At 53.8% G+C, this 24,093-nt stretch overlaps 3 protein-coding genes across 5 annotated transcripts; all 3 read right to left on the reverse strand.

Moving 5' to 3' along the window:
* Window positions 1–213: 213 nt before the first annotated feature.
* TMEM95 (transmembrane protein 95) lies at window positions 214–1,732 on the reverse strand. Of its 2 annotated transcripts, none has more exons than XM_004376041.1 (7): window positions 1,550–1,732; window positions 1,269–1,325; window positions 991–1,071; window positions 867–887; window positions 650–730; window positions 451–538; window positions 214–310 (listed from the first exon to the last, which is right to left on the reverse strand). In XM_004376041.1, the coding sequence occupies exons 1-7, from the start codon at window positions 1,716–1,718 to the stop codon at window positions 277–279; spliced, it is 531 nt and encodes a 176-aa protein (XP_004376098.1). In that variant the 5' UTR covers window positions 1,719–1,732; the 3' UTR covers window positions 214–276. The 2 variants fall into 2 exon arrangements, with proteins under 2 accessions (XP_004376098.1, XP_023586791.1); XM_023731023.1 differs by having other exon boundaries at window positions 277–310; window positions 650–754; window positions 1,550–1,718.
* A 1,337-nt stretch (window positions 1,733–3,069) lies between these two features.
* Window positions 3,070–4,651, reverse strand: KCTD11 (potassium channel tetramerization domain containing 11). The gene has a single exon (XM_004376042.3). It carries the CDS (start codon window positions 3,979–3,981, stop codon window positions 3,283–3,285), a length of 699 nt encoding a protein of 232 aa, XP_004376099.1. The 5' UTR covers window positions 3,982–4,651; the 3' UTR covers window positions 3,070–3,282.
* Window positions 4,652–5,453: 802 nt separating this feature from the next.
* ACAP1 (ArfGAP with coiled-coil, ankyrin repeat and PH domains 1) lies at window positions 5,454–19,522 on the reverse strand. 2 transcript variants are annotated; one of them, XM_004376043.2, is made up of 22 exons: window positions 19,289–19,522; window positions 18,659–18,716; window positions 13,312–13,431; window positions 13,050–13,103; window positions 12,908–12,966; window positions 12,133–12,316; window positions 11,956–12,000; window positions 11,752–11,847; window positions 11,580–11,654; window positions 11,398–11,507; window positions 10,271–10,322; window positions 10,073–10,173; window positions 9,616–9,739; window positions 9,305–9,516; window positions 8,622–8,691; window positions 8,410–8,504; window positions 8,135–8,304; window positions 7,118–7,290; window positions 6,556–6,665; window positions 6,366–6,476; window positions 5,930–5,979; window positions 5,454–5,640 (listed from the first exon to the last, which is right to left on the reverse strand). In XM_004376043.2, exons 1-22 carry the CDS (start codon window positions 19,339–19,341, stop codon window positions 5,540–5,542), a joined length of 2,223 nt encoding a protein of 740 aa, XP_004376100.1. In that variant the 5' UTR covers window positions 19,342–19,522; the 3' UTR covers window positions 5,454–5,539. The 2 variants fall into 2 exon arrangements, with proteins under 2 accessions (XP_004376100.1, XP_023586872.1); XM_023731104.1 differs by having other exon boundaries at window positions 5,482–5,640; window positions 11,398–11,654; window positions 19,289–19,487.
* Between the last annotated feature and the right edge of the window lie 4,571 nt (window positions 19,523–24,093).

Here is a 24,093-nt window from a genome sequence, read left to right on the forward strand (position 1 = left end):
TCTTTCCTTGGTAGATATTTTCCTGGCATTGTTGGCTGCCCCTGTCTGATTGGTTGAGGGCTGGAGGGGAGGAACTTTCCAGCGTGGGTGCCTGGGTCCCCGGAGGCCATCTGACCGCTGGGATTATGGGGATGTCTGGGTTTTGAGGGCTGGAAATAAGTGGAAAACGGAACCTTTGGGGCAGGGACTAAGGGGACTGACCGGGTGCTCCCCAAGGGAAGTGGAAGTTGTGGGCACACACCCTTAGAGCTGGAGGCTGGGAGGTTGTCAGCATCTTCACAAGCCACTTTTTGCCTGGAGGCTGCGGGACCTGAGGGAAAACAGTGGCCTAGGAGAGTAAAGGAAAGGGGCTGGGAAGGCGGAGGCAGGGTGGGTGCTGGGAGGACCAGAAGGGATAGAAGGCACCCGGAGGGGTGGTGAGGCTGTTTCCTGCCTGATCCCTCAACTCACTCCACCACAAGGCTCAGAACACTCAGAAGCAGGACAGCAACGAAGACGGAGAAGAGCAGAATCCGGGCTTCCCAAAGATCGTGACTTCCTGCAGGGAACCCCGGAGGCATGAGCGATCCTGGGGGCCAAACCGACCGGGTCTGGAGGAGTGTAAGGTTCAGGGATCTGGGAGGGCCAGGCAGGGGCGGGGAGTAAGGACCTGGGAAGCACTGCTTTCTGGACCAACAGTGCACGTCCACACCCTCGCAGGTGGAGCAGTTGTACAGGGTGGTGCTGCCCCCTGCGGGGGAGAGCAGGACCCGAGCTGGGGAGGCGGAGCCCCGGCCGCCATCCTTCCAGACCACCCACTTCCTGCCCTCTGACAGCCAGGCCCAGGAAGCCTCTTGTCCTTGCTACCCCATTCCTTTTCTACTCACGGCAGGCGGGGGCACAGAGAGCTGAAATGAGAGACGTGGAAGGGGTAGGGGTGGATGAGCCACAGCAACACACCCCTTTGCCCGAGGTCCTAGTCACCCCTCCCCCGTCTCATCACATCAGTACCTTCCCTGGTGTATTCTGGGATCTTGGTATTGTGAAGCCATTCCCAATATAAAGGGAGTGAGGAGAAAGACCCTTTGATCTCTGGAGAGGCAGAGAGCAGTGATATTGCCCAGGGCCCCACCACAGGGCCAGTTCACCTCCACCCCACCCCCCACCCCCACCTCCCTGATGACACCCTCCTGGCTCCACCTGCCCTCATCTCCCTCCCTCCCTTCCTCCCACTTCCCTCATTGGGGTTCTTCCAAGCCCTTCTGTCTAGCTTTCCCCCTTGACCTCACCCATGACCCTCAGGACCCTGTGAGTCTTCTCTGTGATTTTGTTCATGGACACTTCATCTGTGGAGATGGGCAAGGGCCAGAGATTCCCTCAGCAGCCCAGAAAGAAGTGCTTGGCCTGCCTGGGGTTCCTGAGATGTTCTCCCAGAGGGAGAGGCCAGTGTATCCAGATAGGGCTGTGGACTGAGGTGACGGCTATGGGATGCAGCTGGGAAGCCACATGCTGCCTCCCTTGGGGTGTGGGGCAACTGTTGCTGGGTGTGCCTCTGCAAGCCTGGTCTTACCTAAGGCAAAGGCCGAGAAGTCTTGGGAGGCCTCACATGCCTCCCACTGGACCTCCATCTGGCTGCAGATCTGATCCAGGCGGCCCAGCAGGTCATGGGCTGGGAGGCGGCAGAAGACACAGGCCTGGGCAGCTGCCAGGAAAACCCCACCTAGTACCAGCATCCACATGAGGCCTGTTTGGGGGCTGGCCTCACCTGGGCTGGGAAAGCCTCAGAATTCTCTGTGACTCCAATTCTAGCCCTTTGCCTGAAGGTTCTAGAGTGTTCCAGAACAGTGTCACTGTCCCAACTATGACTAGGGGAAGCTGGGGCCCAAGGAACTGGGGGCCAGAAGAAGACATCTCTAGTGGGAGATGGGCAGAGAAAGCAGGACTTCTGTTGTAAGGAAGACTACACTTACAACCTGGCCCTCAGCAGCCGTTACAAGTTTGTGGTTACAAAGCAATTTTATTTTTCTTCTCATAAATCATGACCAGTGATAATGAGTGACTCTCGCATGAAGAAGTTGTGAGTATCCCATCCCTTCCTATGTCCTCCCCCACTCTCCCAAACTCTTCTGTTTATTTCCTCTCTCTGCCCTGGACAGCCTTGGGCCTTCCCCAGCTATCTCCTAGCAACAGGCACGTGGTTGCCCCAGCAACCAAGAGTTCCATACAGGCCTCAGAGGCCCCGATAAGCCTAGCGACTTCTCTCCCTTCTCACTAGGAAATCCTAGTGACTGACACACCAAAAGGCCTCTCTCCACCTACATGACGATGCATGAACGTGTACACACACACATACACACACACACCCTGTGATTAAACTAATTCTCAGTCTACTCACACGTACTACAGACACATCCTGTGTTAAAACAGTTGCTGGGCAACTCCAAACAGGCCTGGACATGCAGAGAACCAAGGAGGACCAGCACACAGACACCAAAGGCAGTAACACAGATGGGGACCCAGGATGCCAGGGACCCACACATTAGTTAGACGCACTGGCTGACTCTCACACACACAAACCCTGGTTCCCAAGAGGGAAGTGAGGTCAGGACCCAAGAAAATGCCACCCTCCTCCCTGTGGCAAGCCCCGCCCTTAATACGGGATCCTTTAAAATACTACTTGGATCTCCAGACGGGTGCTCCAGCCCCATAGCTAATGGGGCTCTCCTACCTCCCTCATGCCAGCATGGGGTGGAGTTAGTAGCCTTTCTGTTTCCCTCTGTAGGTGGCTTGGGACACAGCAAAGAACATTCCTTCCCACATTCCAGAGTCTTCTGGCCTCTCATTGGTCAGGCTAGTCCAGGCCACCAGCTTCAGAAGCCACAGTGTTCTGTCCAGGAGACCACATTAGGGCAATCCAAAGCCCCTCCCTCAGACCTCGGTGTCCCTCTGGGGTTCTGCTAGGCATAGCCTGGGCATGGAGGTGTTCCCTACTTCTGTAGAACCTGAATACTGAGCTCCAATGAAGGAGATGCTGGGATCCCCAGACCCAGGCAAGAATAAGCCGGGGGAACCTTCCCCACCCCTCCCAGGTATAGTAACACTCCAGATCCTCTGGATCACGTGTGAGCACTCAGGTGTGCTCAGGTTTGGGAATTCCTGCCCACATATGGGCTCCAAATCAGGTGCAGTGGGACCCCTGACTCTCAAAGTTCCCTAGGAAAAGCTGGGAAGAGGCTTCCGGGAGCCCCATCCCGCATCTGCCCCATTCCCTCTCCCCCCACGATGAAACTGAGGGCCGCATCCTCAGTGCCGGACAAAGCGCAGAGATCGGGAGTTGAGCAGGTCCTCAGGGTCGGGGAAGACGGAGTCCAGGCGGAAGCCGTGCTCCAGGGCCACCCGCAGCACCTCCTCCAGGAAGCCGGGTGTGCCCACTACCTCCCGCTGCTCTCCTGGCCCCCCAGCCCACAGCGGCTGCAGCCCCAGTCTCCCATACTCCACCTCGGGGAGTTCCACGGGGCGGGGGGCCCACTCCAACCGAAAGTGTGGGCTCCCCTCTGCTTTGTCCCCATTTGCCACACCAAATCGGACCCGCAAGGCACCCAGACACTCGGGGTCAGTGCAGAAGAGGTTGGCACGAAAGGTGTCCACCTGGACGGAGCTCAGCTCATAGTGGTGAGGGCCCCGGCGAGCAGAGAAGTGCACCAGGCGGGGGCTGGTATCCACATCTGCGTGGAGCAGGGCAGCTGTGGGTGCAGGGGCCCCCCGAGATGTCTCCAGTTCGCTCAGGGCATCCAGAAGGGGCCGGATCTGGTAGAAGTCAGCTTCTGCCTTGAGAAGCGCAGTCTCCCCGTACCCGCGGGGCAGGTCCAGGCGGCCCAGCCGTAGGAAATTGAGGATATGCCGGAAGGCCTTGCCATCCCGGTCGATGAAGTAGTGGCCGCCTCCCTGCGGGTGGAGGTTGGGGGGCATGGGGGTGCCAGCCCTAAACATGGCCCCCAGCATCGAGTCTGGGAAGCGGGTCAGGGTCTCCAAAGTGGTGGAATATAGCGTGCCCCCCACATTCAGGGTCACGGGGCCCCCAAAGGAGGGGGGCGAAGGGGACACAGGAGGAGGGGAAATTTTGGGGGGTACAGGAGACACTGCAAGAGAAGAAAAGGCAGAACGTCCTGGATGTGTGAAGAATTGGGTTTTAACGTTCAGACTCGCTGGGTTGGAGGCACAAGCGCTTGGAGTACAAGCAGCAAGGTTTGGGGCTCACCCCAGCTACTTTGTGGTGGGGGGATGGTTTCAGGGCCCAGAAACTTCCTCAAGGCTTATAGAACGGATTAAAAAGAGCAGAGGGAAGCCAGAGGTGAAGGGAGCTTTCAGTCCAGACGAGTTCGATTTTGGGCGTCGGCGACTCCTTTCAGTGGTCTTCGGACAGTGGGTTTCCGGAATCCAACCAGCAGGTGACGGTGGCGAGCACAGGGCTGACGCTTTGCAGACCCAGCTTCTGAGTTCCAGAGCAGATCGCTGTCGCCGTGGGCGAGTCCACGCAGGGCTCCGGGGGCCGGTCAGAGGCCTGGCCTGGGCTCCAGGCGCGGGTCTCAGGGGACCGAGGCGGGGCTGACGGGAACGAATGGCGGAGCCGCCCCTGTAGCGGCTGGGGGGCGACGGCGTTCTGAGCTCAAGCTGGGAGAGTCCGTAGGCCTGATGGAAGCAGCCGGGAGTCTCGGGGCCCGGGCGTTGCCGCCTGCCTCGGCTGAAGCCGCAACCGCTGAGGTCCTCTCCGTCCCCAGGAAGTGGCCTAAGGGCAGCTGCCGGGAGCCCTTTAAGGAACAGCCCCGCCCCTTGGTGCCCCGCCCCCCGCCCCCGCCAGGCCCCCGCGGCTCGGGTGGAGGTGGGAGCCACGACTCGCCGAGGGACTGGGCGAACGGGCTGGACTGGCGAACGCAAGCGAAGGTGGGGTTGGGACTGTGACTCAGGCGCGTCTCCCCGGATGTGGCCGCGACGGCTCCGCCAGCCCCCGGGTGTGCGCGATCTCACGTCTGCAACTTGGCCCGGGCCGGGGTCTCGAACCCGCCACTCCGAGAACACCGAGGCCCGGCCGTTCCCTACCAGCTGCTCCTGTGGGGAATTCCTGAGGGGGCGGGTGCTGAGCCGCGGCATTCCGGGGATGCCTCCGGGCCGGGGCGGCTGGAGCGCGCTCGCCCCATCTCAGCCCGGCCCGGCGCCAGCTCCACCTAGGGGAAGGCCTGCCCCCACCCCACACAGGCGGCCTCTCTCCTGAATCTGGCCACGTCGCCTGAGCGCGAGAGCTCCACCCCACGGCCGCCTGCGTTAGTGCTGGGCCAAAGCTTCCACCTCCCTTCCCCGGACCTCTTGCGTGACGCAAGCTCGCCAACTTCCATCCTCTCCCCGCACCCCGGGGGCTGCAGTACCCAACACCTTGCTGGGACCGAAGGTGGCGCCCAATAAATTACTTATGAAGGAAAGAGCAAAGCACAGAGGCTTTAATAGTGATGGGGTCGGCGGTGGGGAGGGGAGGTCCTGGGTGTGCGGGGCCCCCGAAGGCCTGGGATCAAAGCGTGTGAAGATCATGACTACGCCGGCTCAGCTTCTCCGGGTCGTCTGATGCCATGAGGGAGAAGTCGCGGAAGATGTCGAGATACGTCTCATCTCCTGAGGGCGAGGGAGGAAGGGTTGGGGCTGCAGACGGCTGGGACCTTGCGCTGAAGAGCATGATAGGAACAGCCCGGCCTGGTCTGGTACAAACACACACTTCGACCGTGGGTGAAGGGAACCCCTGCCCCGTGAGCGCAGCACCCTTGCCTATTCTTCGCTTTATCGAGGGCGTGGCATGTCAAATGCAGCCAGTACATATTTGTTGAATAAACTGATCAGTGCAGACAGGCCACCACGGGTCAGGAAACCTAGATTTCCAGTGCTGGCTTGGGGGTGGGTACTTTACCTGCCTGGCCCTGGGCTGCTTCGGCTTCCCTCATCTTTGCCAATCGCAGCCTGAAGGGAAGGGGATTAAAGAATGAATGACACTCCCTCCCCCCCCGCCATATCCCTGCATTTAGGGATATTGGGTTGTGCTTGATTCATCTGTTTCCCTAGGATCTAGTACTTAAAAGATGCCTGACAACATGTTGATGCCTGAATGATGCCTCTCACTAAGGACGAGCTCACCACCCTCGGACCCTGTCCCGCTCGCCTTCCTACTACATGCCCCAATCCACACTGGTAGCATCCTTTCTCGCCTAGGGGCACCAGGAGACTTCTGGCCCAGGTTCTGGCCCCGCCCCTCCCTGGGCCCCGGGGGGCACGCTCGGGTCTTCCACGTTAACCCCGCCCCACGTGGATCGCCCAAGCTCTAGCCCCGCCCCTTCAGGCATCCTCACAGCGTGACGATATCAGCGTTGGCTGTTTCCATGGCGATGGTCAGAGGGTCCCTGCCTTCTGAATCCTGAGCCCCCAGGTCAGCCCCCCGTTTCAGGAACAAGCACGCTAGCCTGGAGAGGACAGCCAGGTTCAGCCAGGCACTCACCTCCGGAGCCTTCCTCCCCGTGTCGCCATCCCTGCTGCCCCTACCCCGTGTGGCCAAGAATGGTTGCGTGGTGGAGCGGGCCCCGGCCTGCGCTGTCCGCTTGGTTCACGTTCGCTCCGTTCTGGAGGAGAAACTCACAGGCCAGAAGAGAATTCTGCGTCAAGGAGTCAAGACGGGTGAGACAGGTGTCATCTTTAGAGGCGGATTTAGAGATGCTTTGGGGTGGGGTCAGTCAGTGCAGAGGGTGGGGCGGGAATCAGGAGTGTGGGGTGCAGCCAAGTGTGTCAGGCTCTGCTGTAGCTCTTTATATGTATTCGTACATTAAATCCACAGTGCAACCTTGAGTATGTGGATCCCTACGTTATAGATGAGGAAACAGGCACATACAGGTTAGTAACTTATTCAAAGTCTCCTGCAAGTGGCGAGAGTGTGGATTCAAATCCGGGTTGTCTGTCTCCAAAGCATGCACTTTTAGCAGCCAGTTTACATTGCTTATTACTCTTCATGGGGTAGGGGTCCCAGGGAGCAGGTGGAGGGTGAGGGGTGGGCAGCCCTGGGAGCAGGTGGAGGGTGAGGGGTGGGGCGGGGAGGCAGCAAGGCGCTCACAGCAGCTGTGGCTTGGATCAGTGGCGTGGCATTCTCTTGACTCCCATTGACCCAGTTGACATCGGCTCCATGGGCAAGGGCATCAGCCATGGTGGGAAGGGATGGAGGATGCCCAGAGGCTCGAAACAGCAGGGCGCCAGAGTGCAGGCTGCCCAGGTCATCAGAGGGGGGCTCTGTTAGAGGGGTTTAGTTCTGTTAGGGGAGATCAGCTGTGAGTTTGGGAAGAAAACCCTCCACGTGGCTCCCTGGTACTGTGATGGAATAAAAACCAAAAACCTAACCGATTGCCACTGAGTTGATTCCAGCTCATGGCAACCCCACGTGTTACAGCGTAGAACTGCTGCATAAGGTTTTCTTGGCTGTAATCTTTATGGAAGCAGATTGCCAGGCTTTTCTCCCATGGTGCTTCTGGCTGGGTTCAAACAGCCAACCTTTAAGTTAGTAGTCGAGCGCAAACCTAGATCACTTCTAACTTGTGGCGAGGCCTTCGTGATGCCGAGGCCCGTGATGGGAGGTGGGGTTGGGCAGGCGTGTGTGTGTAGGAGCATGTGTGAGTGTGTGTAAGTGTGGGTGTTCATGTTGGGGGGGGCTGCCAAGGTGTGGGGGATAGACAGCGTCGTTTACCTCATCCTGTCTAACCACCCAGACTGGCTGGGATGTCATGGATGAGCTGACTCTCGCTGACACTCAGCCTCAGCTCTCAACTCCCTCTGCTCCAGCCAGACTCACACCCCTCTTCACAGACCTTTAGAGACCCCAAGCTCCTTCCCACTTCCGCCCTTTCTTAGGCTGTTGACAGAGCCCTCCCTCTCTACTCCCAACCCGCTTGCCTTCCATTCTTAGTATCACATGTCACTGTAACCCTGAAACTCTTCCCTTGTAAAATCAGGGGTGGTGTTGTCTGGTCCCAACGTTGTCAAGGGGGGCCTGGGGCTCAAATGCTGTGCACCCCCCAGGGTCTGGCGTGGCGTTCAGCACACAGCAGGCCCTCCACAAATGCCCAACTAACCCGTATACCTGGCTTGCGGCTGAAGCTCCCTGGCCGGGGCCTGATGCAAGGCTTAGGGGGCACAGGAGGCTGCCCCCGGGGGGGGCCCCGGCTGCCTCTTCGCCCTCGCACTTCAGGAAGCTTGGTTAGGAATTTCTTCTCCACGTACTTGGCATGAATCCAGGCCTCCTTCTCCTGCCTGGGAGAGGGAGAGGGAACAGTCTTCCCCCTTCCCATCCCAGACCCTCCTCACCACCATCCAGGCCCATGGATGGCAGCTCCGGACCCCTCCCCCCAGCCTCACCGGGAGCAGCTGGGCCCTGGCTTCTTCACTGCCATGGCGTCCACACGGGCCTCATAGATCTGGTTGATGACTACGTTTCCCAGCTCGCACATCAGCTTCAGGGGGCCCAGGCAGATGCAGACAAGCAGGGTGGGGGTGAGTGTCTGAGTTCTCAAGGCTCTTCAGCCCTTTGTGCTCCCCCCACCCTCAGTCTTCACTATACCCCAAGTCACCTTCACTAGTTCTGGCTCCCATGAGTCAAGGGTCAGAGAGCGGACTTTGGAGAAATGGACACCAAGGCTCCTGGAGGGTCAGAGTGGGAATCAGACCCTCTGTGGAGCAGTGGGGTGGGGAGGCTGCTGCTGCTGCTCCTGAAAAGACTTGGTGACAAGGTCCTGTGTTGGAGGGTGGGAGCTGGACCAGGAGGCAGCAGTGTGGGTAGAAGGTTCTGGAAGGATCCTGTAAGCTCACTGTTCCCTTTTCCCTTGTACTTCATTTTAAGGCCCTTATCCTCTCCGGCCACCTCCCTTCTCTCATGGCGCTTGGGTCTAGACAATTCTGTCCATGTCATTCTCCTTCGCTCCTTTCGCCAAACAGACCGGGATGAGAACCTTATGGACTTGCTAACGGCTCACAACCTCTTCTCTCTGCTCCCCCATCCTCCTCCAACCAAGCCGATAAACTCCTCTAGGGGGTCCCCCAATCCTGCCCCAGACCAATACACTGAGGGCCCACCTAGGTCCACCTTATGTCCCACTAGGCTCAGCCCTGGCCTGGTACCCAGTGACAGACCAGGATCTAAGAGAGGAAGGCAGGGCAGGTAGGAAGAGAAGGGGCCTGCACAATGGGCTCTATCTGGGGGTCCTGTATGCAGCTGGAAGGAGTGGGGCCCATGCTAGGGGCTTTGGGGGGTGACCTGTGGATGCCAGAGCACTGAATGCAGAGGGTGACCCCAAGGTTGATGCTGGCCCACTCCGGGGCTGGCTCCCGACAGTCGCAGCACTGGGCATTGCCATCCACACTCTGCACCTGGGCTGCCACATGCCCAACTCCCCCAGGTTCCCTGCCCCTGGCCATCCCGCCACAGCCCAGGGTGGCAGCAGAGCCTATGGCCAGGTGTCCTGAGCCCTGGGGGAGACAGGGGAAGAGGGGGTAGTCAGGGAGCCCTCAAGAAAGAGTCCTCCATCTCCTGGGGTAGCCTTGTCCTGCACTCCCATGGGAAGGTACCTGGCCTGGAGCCCGGGGGCTGTCATCAAGGCGAGCCTGGTTGAAAGCGGAGGCGATGCTGCTCTGCACGGCGCTGACCCACAGCTGCAGCAGGCGCTCTGAGTCAGCCTGGAGGAGGCAGGACCTGGGCCAGAGGGGTGAGGGAGATGGGGAGGGCGACTGAGGCCTGGGGAGCAATGTGGCAGGCTGGGCAGGTTGACATTCAGCTGGTATTTAACTGGTATCAGTTATATTGAAATAATTCTGTATCAATTGATAATATCCTCATAAATATCACCCATTACCCTGGACCCTCTGTCCCGACCACCCCCTAAACTATACCACAGTCCAACCACTGAAGGGTTAATGCCTGGGGCTGCATGGATGCCTCTGAGACCCTGCTCCAGGGTGCCACTGTGATTAGCCCTGGCTCTCAGGTTGGTAAATACGTGAGTGTCACCCCTGGACCAGCACTCACTTGCTGGGGGACACCACCTCAAAGCAGAACCGCCTTTCTGAGTCGGGGCAGAGCTTCACTGTGCAGAGCCGAAGGTCCTCCACCACTACAGTTACAGGATCCTGGCGGTGGGGGTAGACGGGGCAGCCATGCAGCCAGTGGCAGGCAAGGGCTGCATCTCCCTGGGACCCGGGCATCCAGGGCTCTGGGCCTACCCACCTTGTACTTCTTCTGATATACCAGCTGGTTGCTCTGAATGATGAACCAGCGTCTGGAAAGGGTGGAAATAGAGTTATAGACATAGCATCAGGGTGAGGCATTGGACAGGGCCAGAAGAGAGGCTGTGCCCTTTGCCCCACAAGGATCTTGCTGAGAAGAGAGAGACCTGGGCTGAACATCCCATGAGACATTCCAGAGAAGTGTGGACATCTAAGCGAGGCTATTCACACCTTAGACAATCCAGATTTGATAGATTTATGAAGTAAAATGTTTTATCTAATAATATAAATCTATTGCTTTTTTTTTTTTTTTTTTGACAGACGGAAGAATCTTGGGGAAGGGGCTCCATTTTCTAATTTGTACAAAGACCCCATATGTGCTCACAGTGGCCCTGCAGGGGAAAGAAGTCAAGTCAGAGCATATCACCACCCTGCTCCAAACCCTGCAGTGGGTTCCCAGTTCCTTCAGACTGGAGCCCAAGTCCCTACAAAGGCCTACGAGACCTACAGTGATCCATGCCCTCATTAACTCTGACTTTATCTCTTTCCTTCTCCCTCACTCTGTCCAGGCCCACGGCCTCCTCTTTGTTCCTTGAACACTCCAGGCATCTCAGGGCCTTGGCACTGGCTCGTCCTTCTGCCTAGAACATACTTCCCGCAGACAGCCTTCAAGCCTTTGCCCAGAAGTCACCTTCTTATGAGGCCTACACTGACCCCCTACTTAAAATTGCAATCCCTCCCAGGTTTTCACATCCCCATCACCTTACTTTGGGGCCCTGGTGGTGCAATGGTTAAGCGTTTAGCTGCTAACCAAAAAGTCAGCAGTTCAAATCCACCAGCCACTCCTTGGAAACCCTATGGGGCAGCTCTGTTCTGTCCTATAGGGTCACTGTGAGTTGGAATCGACTCAATGACAATGAGTTTTTTTATGGCACTACCTTCTAATGTATTATATTATTATATATTATTATTTAATTACTATATTGTCTATCTTTGCTGATGGAACATAAAGTCTATGAAGTCGGGTTCTCTCTGTTTTTCACTGCTATGCTTAGCAAACTATAACCACTCAAGCAAAAAAAAAAAATTAATTTGGTGGGCCTGACTGATTGCGTATCCTCTGCTCACCTGCTCCAGGTCTTAAATGCATTGCTGGCCCGTTTGAAGAGATGTCCTTCCATGACCAGGCCACCAGTTCCCTCCTTTAGGCTTGGCTCTGGCTCCTCCCCACCCAGCTCCTGGGGAACAAGAGGGTCAGAGGGCAAGTGGGCTGGGCAGAGAACAAGGCCACAGGCCTGTCTGCCCCTTACCTTCTGTTTCAGCAGTACATGTCTCTGCTCCATGTCCCTCTTCTCTCGTGCTGAGTTCAAGACCAGCTGTTGCAACTGGGCAAAGGAAAGACATCTCGGATTCCTCTAGCCTCCCCCCACTATGCCAGGAGAGTCATCTCAGAACCCCCAGCCTCCCTCCACCTCCTGCTACCTGCGCACCCAGCTCCTTGCGATACTGGCCCAGCCGGCTCAGCTCCTCATGGCCCTGCTGGAAATGGACAGCCTGGGCCTCCACCAAGCGCAGCACCTGGGTGTGGCAGGCAGGGTAGAGCTGAGGAAGGACCCCTCTCTCCCTCTTCCCCCCTGCTCTGTGTCTACAGGCTCCTCCCCCTTTACCCTTGCCACCACAACTCACAAACTCCATGATGTCAAACTTCCTCTTGTCTTCAATCACATTGATCTGAGGGCCCCAAAAGACCTCAGGTCAGTCTGGAAAAAACAGCGCCTCTCCCACTATATACTAGGACTGCCCCAGCCTCTAATCTGACACCTGAGACCCTGGAACCCAGGAGGACAGATTGAGGTCAGGTACCTGCAGAGCGTAATCCAATGCCCGGCCACGGTACCCGGCTCGAGCAGTCCTCAGAGCAGCTCCTGCTTCTTCTGCTTCCTGCGCCCGGCGCCTGGGGACCTCTGCGTTGTGGGTAAGAGCCGCCTCCAGGCTCTCAGCCCCCCGCCAGAAATCTCGGCGAGCCTCTCGGAAAGCCCGGAGACCTCTGGGGGTGGGGGGTGGGGGGGTGGATAATACAGAATCACAGATACACCCATCTGCCCCCCACAGAGAAATCCCAGGATAAGGCCCACTCAAGTCCTTTCAGTTAACCTATGTTGTTCTTAGTTGCCATCAAGTTGACCCCTGACTCATGGCGACCCCACGCACAATGGGATCAGACCATTGTAATCCATAGGGTTTTCACTGACTGATTTTCAGAAGTAGATCACCAGGCCCTTCTTCCTAGTTTGTCTTAGTCTGGAAGCTCTGGTGAAACTTGTGCATGAGGTGCACTGGCCAGGAATCAAACCCGGGTCTGCTGCATGGAAGGTGAGAATTCTACTATTGAACGGCCACTGTTCTCAGTTAGCCTATATACAACTGAAATCCAAGGGGATCCTTGGGATGGCGGGGACAGAAGTCAGGCCACCTGGGACTCTCAATCTCACATCCCATAGACATCTGGGGAAGAGGTGGTGATGCAATATGATGTCGAGGGGACCAACTCCTTCATTCTGGGAGGCCCCTGTGGCAATGGGAAGAGGGCTGGAGGGCTGGTTTCTGGTAAAGAAGGCCCCCTTCCCTCCCAACTCACTCCTTGACCAGGGTCTGGATTTGCTGCTGCAGTGTATGCTGGGTAGCATCTAGAAGCTCCTGAGGGGAAGCAGAAGTTGCGGGTGGGGGTCAGGACCACAGACAATTTTGCCTCCCCACCAGCCCTACCACCTCACACTCACCGCATGGCTGTCCAGTTTGTTGGTCAAGCTTTCAGTGAATTTTTCCAGACACTCCTAGGTGAGAAGACGCATGGAGAGAGTACCCGGCATGGGGCAGTGGGGCCTTCCAAATGCTAGACCGAGCCAGCTATGGTTGTCTCTAGTGGCAGCCCCAGCCCTGCTCTGGCCTGGGTCCTGCAAACCCCAAAGTCAACCCTCCCAGTCCATAGGACCTCCTTGCATCCCAGACCCCATCCCACCCTGGTTGGGGCCCTCCACATACCGCCATCATTGGCTCTGGTGGACCCAGGCGGCCCAGATCACAAATGCCAACTATGAAGGCGCGGCCAGCAGCAAGGTAATGGCGCCCGCTTTCCAAGAGGCAGGTGCCCAGCTTGAGGAGCTGGGAAGCAACAAAGGGCAACAGGGAGTTGTGCTGGCTGCTGCCACACCCAGTGAGACCACCACTCCACACCACTTCCTTACCCCCAGGTCTGTGTCCTTTCTATCCAACCCCATCTACACTTCTCTCCAGCTCAGTCCTGCTCTCCCAGGTCTTCTTTTCCTTCTAAATTTTATTTTGTTGTTGTTGACAATATACACAACAAAACATACACCAATTCAACACTTTCTACGTGTACAATTTAGTGATACTGATTACATTCTTCGAGTTGTGTTGTGCAACCATTCTCACCCTCTTTTTCTGAGTTGTTCCTCCCTCATTGACATAAACTCACTGCCCCCTAAGGTTCCTATCTAATCTTGTCAGCTGCTATTGTCAGTTTGATCCCACATAGATAGTTCTTAAAAAAGCATAATGCTCAAGGCAGACCTTTTTTTTTTTTAACTAGTTAAGTATGGTTTTAAGTTTACTTCAAGGGATAGTTTTGCTTTACAGTTTAAAGATTATTTCAGGGCAATAGTTTCAGAGGTTCATCCAGCCTCTATATGGTTCCGGAAAGTCTAGAGTCCATGAGAATTTTAAATTCTGTTCTACATTTTCCCCCTTTTGATCAGGATCCTTCTATGGAATCTTTGATCAAAATGTTCAGTAATAGTAGCCAGGCACCATCCACTTTTTCTGGTCTCATAGCAAAGGAGACAGTTAGCCACACATTCCATGTCCTCCTATTATTCCTGACTTTTCTTCCTCTGTTGCTCCAGGTGAATAGAGACCAGTTGTTGTGCCTTGAACGGCTGCTTGCAAGCTCTTAAGACCCCAGGCACTACGCAATGAACTAGGAGGTAGAAAAGAAGTGCTAAACATGTTATTAGGTCAATTAACTGGGATGTCCCATGAAACCATTACCCTAAACCTACAAACCAAGGAACCAAATACCATGAGGTGTTCAGTTGTACATAAACAGCCTCAGTAGCTGCTCTTTTTTAAAAAAATATATCACAGAACTTTTGCCAGTTCAACTTTTTGCAGGTGTACGACTTACTGACAGCAATTACAATAATTGGCTGTGCAACCCCACCCTTAATCAATGTGATTTTTCCACCACCATTAAACCCCTTTTCCCCCTCCCTCCTGGCCCTACAAAAACAAAAAAAGAAAACAAACAAACAAAAACCAAACTCATTGCCATCGAGTTGATTCTGACTCATAGCGACCCTAGTAATCACTAATAAACTTTGTTCTCTCTATATTTGCCTTTTCGTGTCTTTTTATACAAGTGAAGTCATACAATATTTGTCCTTTTGTGATTGGCTTATTCCACTCAGCATATCTTCAAGCTCCGTCCATACTGTACCATGTATCAAGACTTCATTTCTCCTACTGGGTGAGTAGTATTCCACCGTATGTATGTACCATATTTTATCCATCCATTCATGGATATTTAGGTTGTTTCCACGTTTTGGCTATTGTGAATAGTGCTGCAATGAACATTGATTTACACGTCTCTTCCAGTCTCTGCTTTCAAGTCTTTTGGGTATATAGCTGGGAGTGGACTTGCTGGGTCATATGGTAGTTCTATTGTTAGTTTTTTGAGGAACTACCACGCTGTTTTACACAATGTCTGTACCATTTTGAATTCCCACCACCAGTGTATAAGGGGCTCCAATTTCCCCACATCTCACCATTTGTTATTTTCTGTTTTTTTTTAATCTTAGCAATCCTAATGGGAGTGAAATGGTATCTCATTGTGGTTTTGATTTGCATCGTCTCTCTGTTGGCTAACGACGCTGAACATCTTGTGTTTGGTGGCAATTTGAATATCCTTTTTGGTGAAATGTCTATTCAAGTCCTCCGCCCAATTTATGATTGAGTTATTTGTCGTTTTGTAGTTGTTGAAGTTTTATACATATTTTGGTTATTAGATTCTTGTTTGATGTATGATTTCTGAAGATATTCTCCCGGTCAGTAGTTGGTCTTTTCACTTTTTTGGTAAAGTCTTTTGATGAACAAAGTTTTTAATTTTTATGAGATCCCATTTATCTAGTCTTTTGTTGTTTGTGCTTTTGTTATTATATTAGTTGATCCATTGTTGAAAGCTAGACCTGACAGCATTGACCCTGCTTTTTCTTGTAAGAATTTTATGGTTTCAGTTTGCACATTTAGGTCCTTAATCCATTTTGAACTTGTTTTTGTATATAGTGTGAGGCATGGATCTTGTTTCTTTTTTTTGCATGTGGAAATCCAATTTTCCCAACACGATTTACTATAGAGACTCTTCTTTCCCCATCAAATGGGCTTAGCACCCTTGTCAAAAATCAATTGACCACAGATGTATGGGTTTATTTCGGGACCTCAATTGTATTCCATTGGTCTATGTGTCTATTGTTATGCCAGTACCAGGCTGTTTTGATTACTGTGGCTGTAAAGTATCTTTTAAAATCAGGAAGTGTGAGTCCTCCTACTTTGTTCTACTCTTCCAACATTGTTTTAGCTATTAGGGGCCTCTTGCTATTTCATATAAAGTTGAGGATTTGTTTTTTCTATTTCTGTAAAGAAAGCTGTTAGAATTTTGATAGGGATTGCACTAATCTAAAGATCGCTTTGGGTATTATTGACATCTTAACGACATTAAGTCTTCCAATCTATGAACATGGAAGATCTTTCCACTTATTTAAGTCTTCTTTAATCTCTTTCAGCAGTGTTATATAGTTTTCATTGTAGAAGTCCTTCACATCCCTGGTTACATTTATTCCTAGGTATTTTATTCTCTTCAATGCTATTGTAAATGGAATTGTTCCCCTAAATTCCCTTTCAGATTTCTCATTGCTGCTGTATAGAAACCCAACTGATATTTGCTTTTTGACCTTGTACCCTGCAACTTTTGAATTCCTCTATTAGTTCTAGAAGTTTTCTTGTGGACTCTTTGGGATTTTCTATATATAGGATCATATTATCTGTGAATTAAGATAATTTTACTTCTTTTCCAATTTAGATACCTTTTATATTTCTTGTCTTCTTGCTCTGGCTAAGACTTATAATACAATATTGAACAGAAGTGGTGAGAGTGGGCACCCTTGTCTTGTTCCCAATTTCAAGCGGAAAGCTCTCAGTCTTTCTCCATTAAGTATAATGTTGGCTGGTGACTTTTCATATATGCCCTGAATCATATTGAGGAATGTCCCTTCTATTCCAATCAGCATGAGAGATTTCATCAAGAAAAGATGTTGGATTGTATCAAATGCTTTTTCTGCATCCATAGAGATGATCATGTGGTTTTTCTCCTTTGTTCTATTGACGTGGTGCATTACGTTGATTGATTTTCTAATGTTGAACCATCCCTGCAATCCTGGAATAAATCCCACTTGGTCATGGTGTATGACTCTCTTAATATGCTATTGGATTCTGTTCCCTAGTATTTTGTTGAGGATTTTTGTATCTAGATTCATAAGAGATATTGGTCTGTAGTTTTCTTGTGTTATCTTTGTCTCCCACATTTTCAAAACACACCCTGTGTTCTCAGCTCCGTCTCTTTGCTTGCCCTGCTCCATGTCTGGAATAAGCCCCCTGTCCATTCCTCTCAGCCTGTTGCCAAGGCCAGTGTCAGCTTGACCTTCACAGTGTCTGTTGTTGTCTACTCCCACATATGTCTCCCTGCCCTGCCCCACCTGCTTGGACCCAGAGCTCCCCAGAAACTCTATTTCACACACTGTCTGGCTCACAAGAATTTTCCACGTGGCTGGTATTAAATTCTATAGTATTTTCTGTTCGTACTTGTCCTATTCTGTGACCACTGAACATTCCCTCAATACATATTAGTTGGTCACCTACTAGCTGTCAGGCTCTGGTATAAGCATTGGAGATTAAGCAAAAAACAAAACATGAAAGTCCTTGTCCTCACGGCAGTTATATTCTAGTGGGGAAAAACAGACAAGAAACAAATAGGCAACTGTGACGGACATGCACTAAGATGACCCACCATGAGTCACATCCTTGTATAATCTCCTCCCCTTGAGTGTGAGCAGGACCTGTGACTTGTTTCTAACGAGTAGAGTATGGCAAAGGTGAGGAATGTCAATCCTGTGATTACAACATATATTGACTCTGTCTTGCTAGCATATGCTAGAAGCAGGCTGTTATGATGAGAACTGTACATTACGATATATATTGTCCGTCTCGCTAGCACACACTAGAAGCAGGCTGCAATGATAAGAACTGCCTAGGGAGAGAACCTAGGCAGGGAACTGCAGGCAACCTCTAGGAGATGGAGGTCTCAGTTCTAAAACAGGAATTGAATTCTGCCAGCAATCTCGTGAGCTTGGAAGAAAAACTCAAGCCTCAGATGAGACTGCCGCCCTGGCCAAGAACTTGACTGCAGCCTGTGAGACCCTGAGCAGAGGACCTAGCTAAGTCATGCCCAGACTCTTGACGCACAGCAACTGTGAGATAACTGTATTGTTTTCAGCCACTAAATGTGTGTTAATTTGTTACACACCAATAGAAAACTAATACAACAAGTAAGCATGTAACAGGTCAGATAGAGCTAAGTGCTACAGAGAAAAACAAAGCAGAGGAAGGGGAATGGGAGTCCCTGGGTGGTGCAAATGGTTAATGCATTCAGCTGCTAAGCAAAAGGTTGGAGGTTCAAGTCCACCCAGAGGCTCTTTGGAAGAAAGGCCTGGTGATCTATTTCTGAAAAATCAGCATTGAAAACACTATGGAACACATGAGGTCACCATGAGTCAGAATCGACAGGACAGCAACTGTTTTTTTTTTTAAGGTGGGGTGGGAGAGTGTGTGTGTGTGTGTGTGTGTGTGTGTGTGTGTGTGTGTGACAGAGAGAGTGCAGTTTTATAAAGAGAGATCAAGAAAGGCCTTACTGTATTGGGTTTAAATGTTTCACGGGTTTTCCTGTCCAGTCAGTCTATGGGCTCCCTCAGAGCAGAAACGGTCTTGCTCTCCACAAACACCCAGGGCCTGGTACGACGCGGGTGCTAAGAGCTGAACAGTGAATCTTTGTTTCCCAAGATCCTGAGCTCCTCGAGGGCACAGAACCACCTTTTTGCTTCTCCGTAGATCCCAAAATATCTACCCCACACAGCATTCAATAATCCCTGAAACTCAGTCCCTACCAATTTTCTCCCTCCCACAGCTTTGCCCCTCTAATGCTCATCCTGCCCCTTTCTCCCGCTCATCCTGCTCCTGGGTCTTGTCTCTCTGTCAGGATCACCTTTTCCAGACGGGTCTCCAATTCTGACACTTCGGCTTCCACCAGCTCGATAGAGGCTCTGGGAAAGGAGGGTTGGGGTCACAGGAGCAGAGCTTGGGTCTATCTAGTCTGTCAGTCCGGGGGCTGGGGTTGTGGGGTGGTGGGTGGGTGCAGACAGAGAGAGCTGCTGGGTTGACAAGACCCACCCACCACCCTCTCTTGCTAGCTCACTCTACACACAGTACACACAGTCTAGGAGCTACTGCCACCCAGACTAGAGCAGGAAGGGTAGACGGAGGGTGGATGTGGCCAAGGCAGGAAGTTGCTAACCGCCCTAGAGCAGGTGCTGGGGGAGGGGCAGGGGTCCCAGGGAGAAGGACAAGGGAATGCCAGTTCTGAGGGTGAGAGGGAGGCTGGAGAGGCCAGGAAGAGCACGCAGTGGGTGGAGAGCACTGGAGTAGCTAGACTGGACAGCAGAGGTACCACATGGGCACACAAAACTCGCTCTTGTCCCTTTCAGGCCTACTACCTGGAAGGGAGATCTAGCCTGGTGAATGGTGTGTGTGTGTGGTGGCAGGGGTGGGGTGGGGAGGGTGGACCTTGCCCTCTCCCCCAACCACCACCCCCACCTCTAGTCCTAAATATGCTTACCGGAACCGGGGTGAGTCTTTCAGACATTCCTCAAAATCCAGCTTGACCGTCATCTCAGGCTGCTGCGGGCTACAAGCCCTGGAGGCCAAGTGGGCAGGTGGGGATGTAGTCCAGCAGGGGAGCTGATGATGAACGAGGAGAGGGTCCTTTCCTGGGTAGGGCCTGGGGGGTGCAATTCTTCCCCAAGGGGAAGGGGTGTCCTAGGAGAAGCTCTCACCCCACACTTCTAGACAGGCCTGGGAGGGGCCGGGGCGGGGCCGGGGCGGAGAGGGGCCTGAGATCAGAGAAGCCACAGGCCCGCCCTCAGAGACTATTTGCTGTCACCTTCCTACCAGGCCCTAGTCTCTCTCTGCTTCTTCTTTAGCGGTTGAGGTTTCGGAGCCTAGCAGATACCAGCTCTGTCACTCAGAGATTGTGTAGCCCTGGGCACACTCCCTGGTACCTCAGTTTCCTCATCAGGAAGCCAGAGATGAGAACCTCTACCTCCAGGATTATCGTAAGAATTAAGGACGACACTAGTAAATTTGTGATGAACTGAAGTAATCACACCAGTCCGTGCTATCTGACTGCAGCTTGGGCCTCCTCCGGCTCCTAGCTTCCTGCGGAGTCCAGGGCCCTGGGCTGCTCCGAGTTTGCTTCTTTGCTCTCCATGCTCGAGGTTTCCTGTGTGTGAACTTCCCTCCCTCCTCCCCTCTCTTCACCGACGAACCAGGCCCAGCCTGGGCACAGCACCCAAACTCCTGATCTTCTCTCTTTATTGTGCACCCCTAGGGTGGTGAGGACAGGAGATGTTGCCCCCACCCCATCCCGAGCTGGCTACATTTTCCACCATCTGATCTCCTCCTCTTGACTCCATCGAAGCCGCAGGGTTTCATCTGGAGAGAGAAGGGGTTGGGTTACTGGCTTCCTTGAAATAAGCATGAGATCTTGCCCATTGTGACCCCTCCCCCCAGAGTCCCCAAAACCTATCCACTCAGGCCCTCTACCTCCCTGGCCAGTGCAAGCACCCACCGGCCCTTGCTCAGGCATACTCTATGCTCGTTCCTGTTTGGGGGACTTTGGTTACTTCCAGGTTCCCACTCTGAGCCCCCTGGGCTTTGCCAGCTCAGTCCCTTGGACACCAGCCACTGACACCAGCTGGACACCATTTGGGATCCACTGTCCTTAGAGGACAGGGTGGTATGTGGAGTAGGGTGGGGTGGTAGAGAGGAGTCATCGAGGAGCTATGTGGCCAAGGGGTGGTGGCATGCTGAAGGCGGCCCCAACCCCTTTTGGATTGCGTTGGTTCCTGTCCTATACAATGTCAGCTTTGGGCTCCGCTCCGTGATATTTAGGGCCTATCCTACTACCTGTTGCTGATCTACTGGCTTGAAAGGAGTGAGCAGTTGGGAGTGAGAACTTGCTAGGAGCCAGGCCCAGGGAGATGGTGGCCTGGTGCCCTCACCTGGCTGTGATGGTGTCACTGTCATTGTCAGGGAGTTCTCAGTGGTTTTATGATCCTGAAAGGGGCTCTCTTTATGGTCCAGCAGACGGACCTCAGTGCTTACTGGATTTTCAATCGCCCAGGTCAAGCTGGTGGAGCCTGGAAGCACCATGGAGCAGGGTTGGGAGCCATCAGGCTGTTGGTCTCAGGCTCCCTGCCACCAGCCTGACCTGGCCCATCTCTCACTGTTCTGCTGCTCATCGTCTGTGTCTGCAAGCTCCGGGTGGGAGCAGGACCTCAGGTATCTTCCTTTGCTGTAATACTCCTTGCGTTGATGATCAATCTCCTGTTCTGATGCAGGAAGGGTCAAGGCTGGGGGCGGATTTCCGGAGGTAGAGGAACCTGCAGAGTCACCCAAATCAATCTGATTCTTATGGCCACCTGGGGTATTCCTGTCCCCAGTCTGGCTGTCACCACTGCGGGCCCCACCACAGGGGAGAAGTGCAAGCCCCGAGATCTCTTCTCACTTCTCTTCCCCCCTCCCATTTTAGAAAACCTTCAGTGACTTCTCCATCCCTCATGGTTCTCTTGGGCTTTTGTTCCTCCTCACCAGTCAGCCTTCCCTGGGGATCTTATCCTGAGCGGGGACTCCATTTCAGCTGTCCTCTATCCACCCTCGGGTCACCTCCCAGCATTACCTCCGCCTCAGGCAGCAGGACCCTGAGTCTGATACCCACTGGGGAAGAGGGACTATAGTAGGGAAGACAGGAATTGACTCTGGACTACTACAGCCTCCTTGAGTTAAGTTGCCTCCTCCTCCCCTCCATAGCTAACCCTTGGCTTCCAGCATACGGTTCCTGGCCACCAGGCCAGTCTCATCGTTGACTCCTCTGGCCAATCCTCCTGCCCAGCCTCGCTCCACAGGCCTGGGCTCTGGGTCCAGAATCACACCTTGACTGCCAGTGCCAATACTTGCACTACCCCCATTGCTGTCCTCCTCATCATCGAAGGGTAGGGCTTTCTGAGTCCTGAGGAACTTCCCTTCATCATAGTGGGCCTTGCGGCGCTTGTCAAAATCACTGGAGTCTGTGAGCCAGTGTGAGAGCTTGGCTTTCCTGCCAGCTCTCACTGAAGGCTCACTTTCTGCCTTCCCTTCCCATTCAACCCCCACCCCTCATCTCACATGTCTTGGAAAAGTTGTCCGGAGACCCTGAGGTTCTGTTATCACTGTACTGGAGGACCTTTGGGCAGAAATTGTCCATTGTTGCAAACCTGAAGGGGAGGGAGACTAGCTGGGGACACTGAAGGGAAAGAACAATGGGGGCAGATGGTGGATAGGGCCAAGATGGCAGGACCTCCTGATGGGTCTTGGTCAGGCCTGATGGGAATTGTAGCACCTCTTACTTGGGGGGCCAAAAGGCAGAGCTGGCTTAAGACTCCAGAGTTAAGGGGTGGAGGGAAGAAGAGGCCCCACACCCCAACTGATCTCTGGTAGGACTCTTACCTCTCTGCCAGCGCCTCAGGTGTCACCGTGTGGGAAGACCCTGGAGACAGGTCCTCATCGCTGTCCTGCAGCCTGCGGAGAAGGGGGGAACCATGTAGGGGGGTGGCATCAGGCAGTAGCCAGTCCCTGAGCCTCTCTGCCTCTCGCATCCCCCGTTCCACTTTTGAATTGAGAGGAAAAGCTAGGGCTGAGGGCTTATACCTGTGGTAGGGAGTCTCGGGCTCATCCACCTTCATAAATCCGTAGTTCTTGCCAGCAGGGTGGTAGGTGGCCAGGATATTCATCTCGTCCCAGCGCTGAGACTTTTTCCTGGTCAGGGGTGAAAAGGGGCGGGCGGCCGGGGCAGGGCACACACAAAAAAGGGAGGAAATGTTCTAGGGATCCCCTCCTCACAGCTCTCCCTCATTCTTTTATTCAAAAAGTCTTTCTTGATCTCCTTGGTAGTTACAAGCACGATGTGGGCAGAGGTATCGGGGTGTGGGTGAAGTTTGACACGATGATAACCACCTATGTAGCAAGGGTTTACCGGGCCCCTGCTACTCTCGCCAAAGGCTCAGGACCTCAGGTTTCCCACCCAATTGCTCTTCACCTACTCTCACTGCTGAGTCTCAGGACTCCGCCCCTTCCCTCCTGCTCCGCCACCACCTGTGACTAGAAACCCTCCCTCTGGGCTCCTGACTGCGGGTCAGCAGCTCTGGGTCCCTTACTTCTCAGCACCGGGGGATTTCTGCATCAAGTCGGAGCTGTTGTTTTTGAGGATGCCGCGTGGCCGATCCTCATAGGAGTTGTAGGAATGCGGGCAAGGTATCCCGGAACGCGGACTGCACCCCAAGCTGTACACCCCTGCTCCCCTGGATCGGGGGCTCGATGCCCTGGATACGCTGGTTCCAGGGCTGGCGGTGTTGAATCCATCAGGGTATGCGCTGGACCCAAGGCTGTGGCCCGCTACCCCCCCATGGTGTCCAAGGTGCTGGTTAGGCCCCGAACCAAGGACTCCCCCGGGGGACCGGCTGGAACCAGGACTACGAACTACGATTCCCCCTGGGTGCAAGGAGGGTCCAGAACCATGAAACAAGACTACTCCGGATGGCAACCCGGCCCCTGCCTCCACGCCTCTGATCCCTCCGGGCAACCCCCTGGTTGCCACTCCGTGGGATTCCCCGTTGTGGCCTCCAGCGGCCCCTAGAGACTCCGGCTTCTCCATGACCCCACCTAGGGGGCCACTCTCAGCTACCCCGGCCCCGCCTCTCTGCTCCACATAGCCCCGCCCCCGGGGCGCCGCCCCCACCGCAATGGGCTGGGGGTACTTGGGCACAGGCCTTAGTCCTCTACCCCTCTGCTCCCAGGAGCCGCTGTGGGCGTTGTCAAGACCCTGTATACGGACCTCAGGCTGGAAGCCCCTCTATTCGCCCCTCCCTTTGTATTACTCTTTCTATTCTTTGTTTCTGGATTTGTTCCCGCCCTTCTTCCCCATCACTGCCTACATCCGAATCAGCCAATCATAGCCAGGACGCCTTGTCAGGGGGCAAGAAGCCTTAATTGTGACGTCACAGCCCCCCAGCCTTAGCGCGAGTATCGGGGAGTTGGGATGGGGTCTTGTTAACAGGTCTGAGAGATGGGGGAAACGTCCGCGCCGTTGCTTGAAACTGCCCAACGGAGCTTCTTTGGACTCTTTATTCGTGGCTTTTAAACCTAAGATCTTGGTTGAATTGGATTAAAACATCCATGGGCTTTTGGTTTTTTTCCCAAAAGCTCTGCCTCTCACGAGAGGCGTGAGGCAAGGTGGAAGGATTGCGACAGTGTCGCAAGCCATTTCCGGTCTCGGTGGCGTGGAGGGCAGAGACTTTCATTTATAAAGCTACCGCTTCTCCACGGGTT

The sequence above is a fragment of the Trichechus manatus genome, unplaced genomic scaffold, assembly GCF_000243295.1.
Source record: "Trichechus manatus latirostris isolate Lorelei unplaced genomic scaffold, TriManLat1.0 scaffold00040, whole genome shotgun sequence".
In the NCBI taxonomy this organism is placed as follows: domain Eukaryota; kingdom Metazoa; phylum Chordata; class Mammalia; order Sirenia; family Trichechidae; genus Trichechus; species Trichechus manatus.

Excerpts from the sequence above, each read along its gene's own strand:
- TMEM95 (XM_023731023.1), bottom strand. The coding sequence starts at position 1,718 with ATGTGGATGCTGGTACTAGGTGGGGTTTTCCTGGCAGCTGCCCAGGCC. Across the intron at positions 1,072-1,268 it reads CAGGGTCCTGAGGGTCATGG|AGATCAAAGGGTCTTTCTCC; the intron begins GTGAGGTCAAGG and ends CTGCCTCTCCAG. Across the intron at positions 888-990 it reads CCCAGAATACACCAGGGAAG|CTCTCTGTGCCCCCGCCTGC; the intron begins GTACTGATGTGA and ends CTCTCATTTCAG.
- ACAP1 (XM_023731104.1), bottom strand. The coding sequence starts at position 19,341 with ATGACGGTCAAGCTGGATTTTGAGGAATGTCTGAAAGACTCACCCCGG. Across the intron at positions 12,967-13,049 it reads ACAAACTGGACAGCCATGCG|GAGCTTCTAGATGCTACCCA; the intron begins GTGAGTGTGAGG and ends GCTTCCCCTCAG. Across the intron at positions 9,740-10,072 it reads GAGGTGGTGTCCCCCAGCAA|GTCCTGCCTCCTCCAGGCTG; the intron begins GTGAGTGCTGGT and ends CCTCTGGCCCAG.
- KCTD11 (XM_004376042.3), bottom strand. The coding sequence starts at position 3,981 with ATGCTGGGGGCCATGTTTAGGGCTGGCACCCCCATGCCCCCCAACCTC.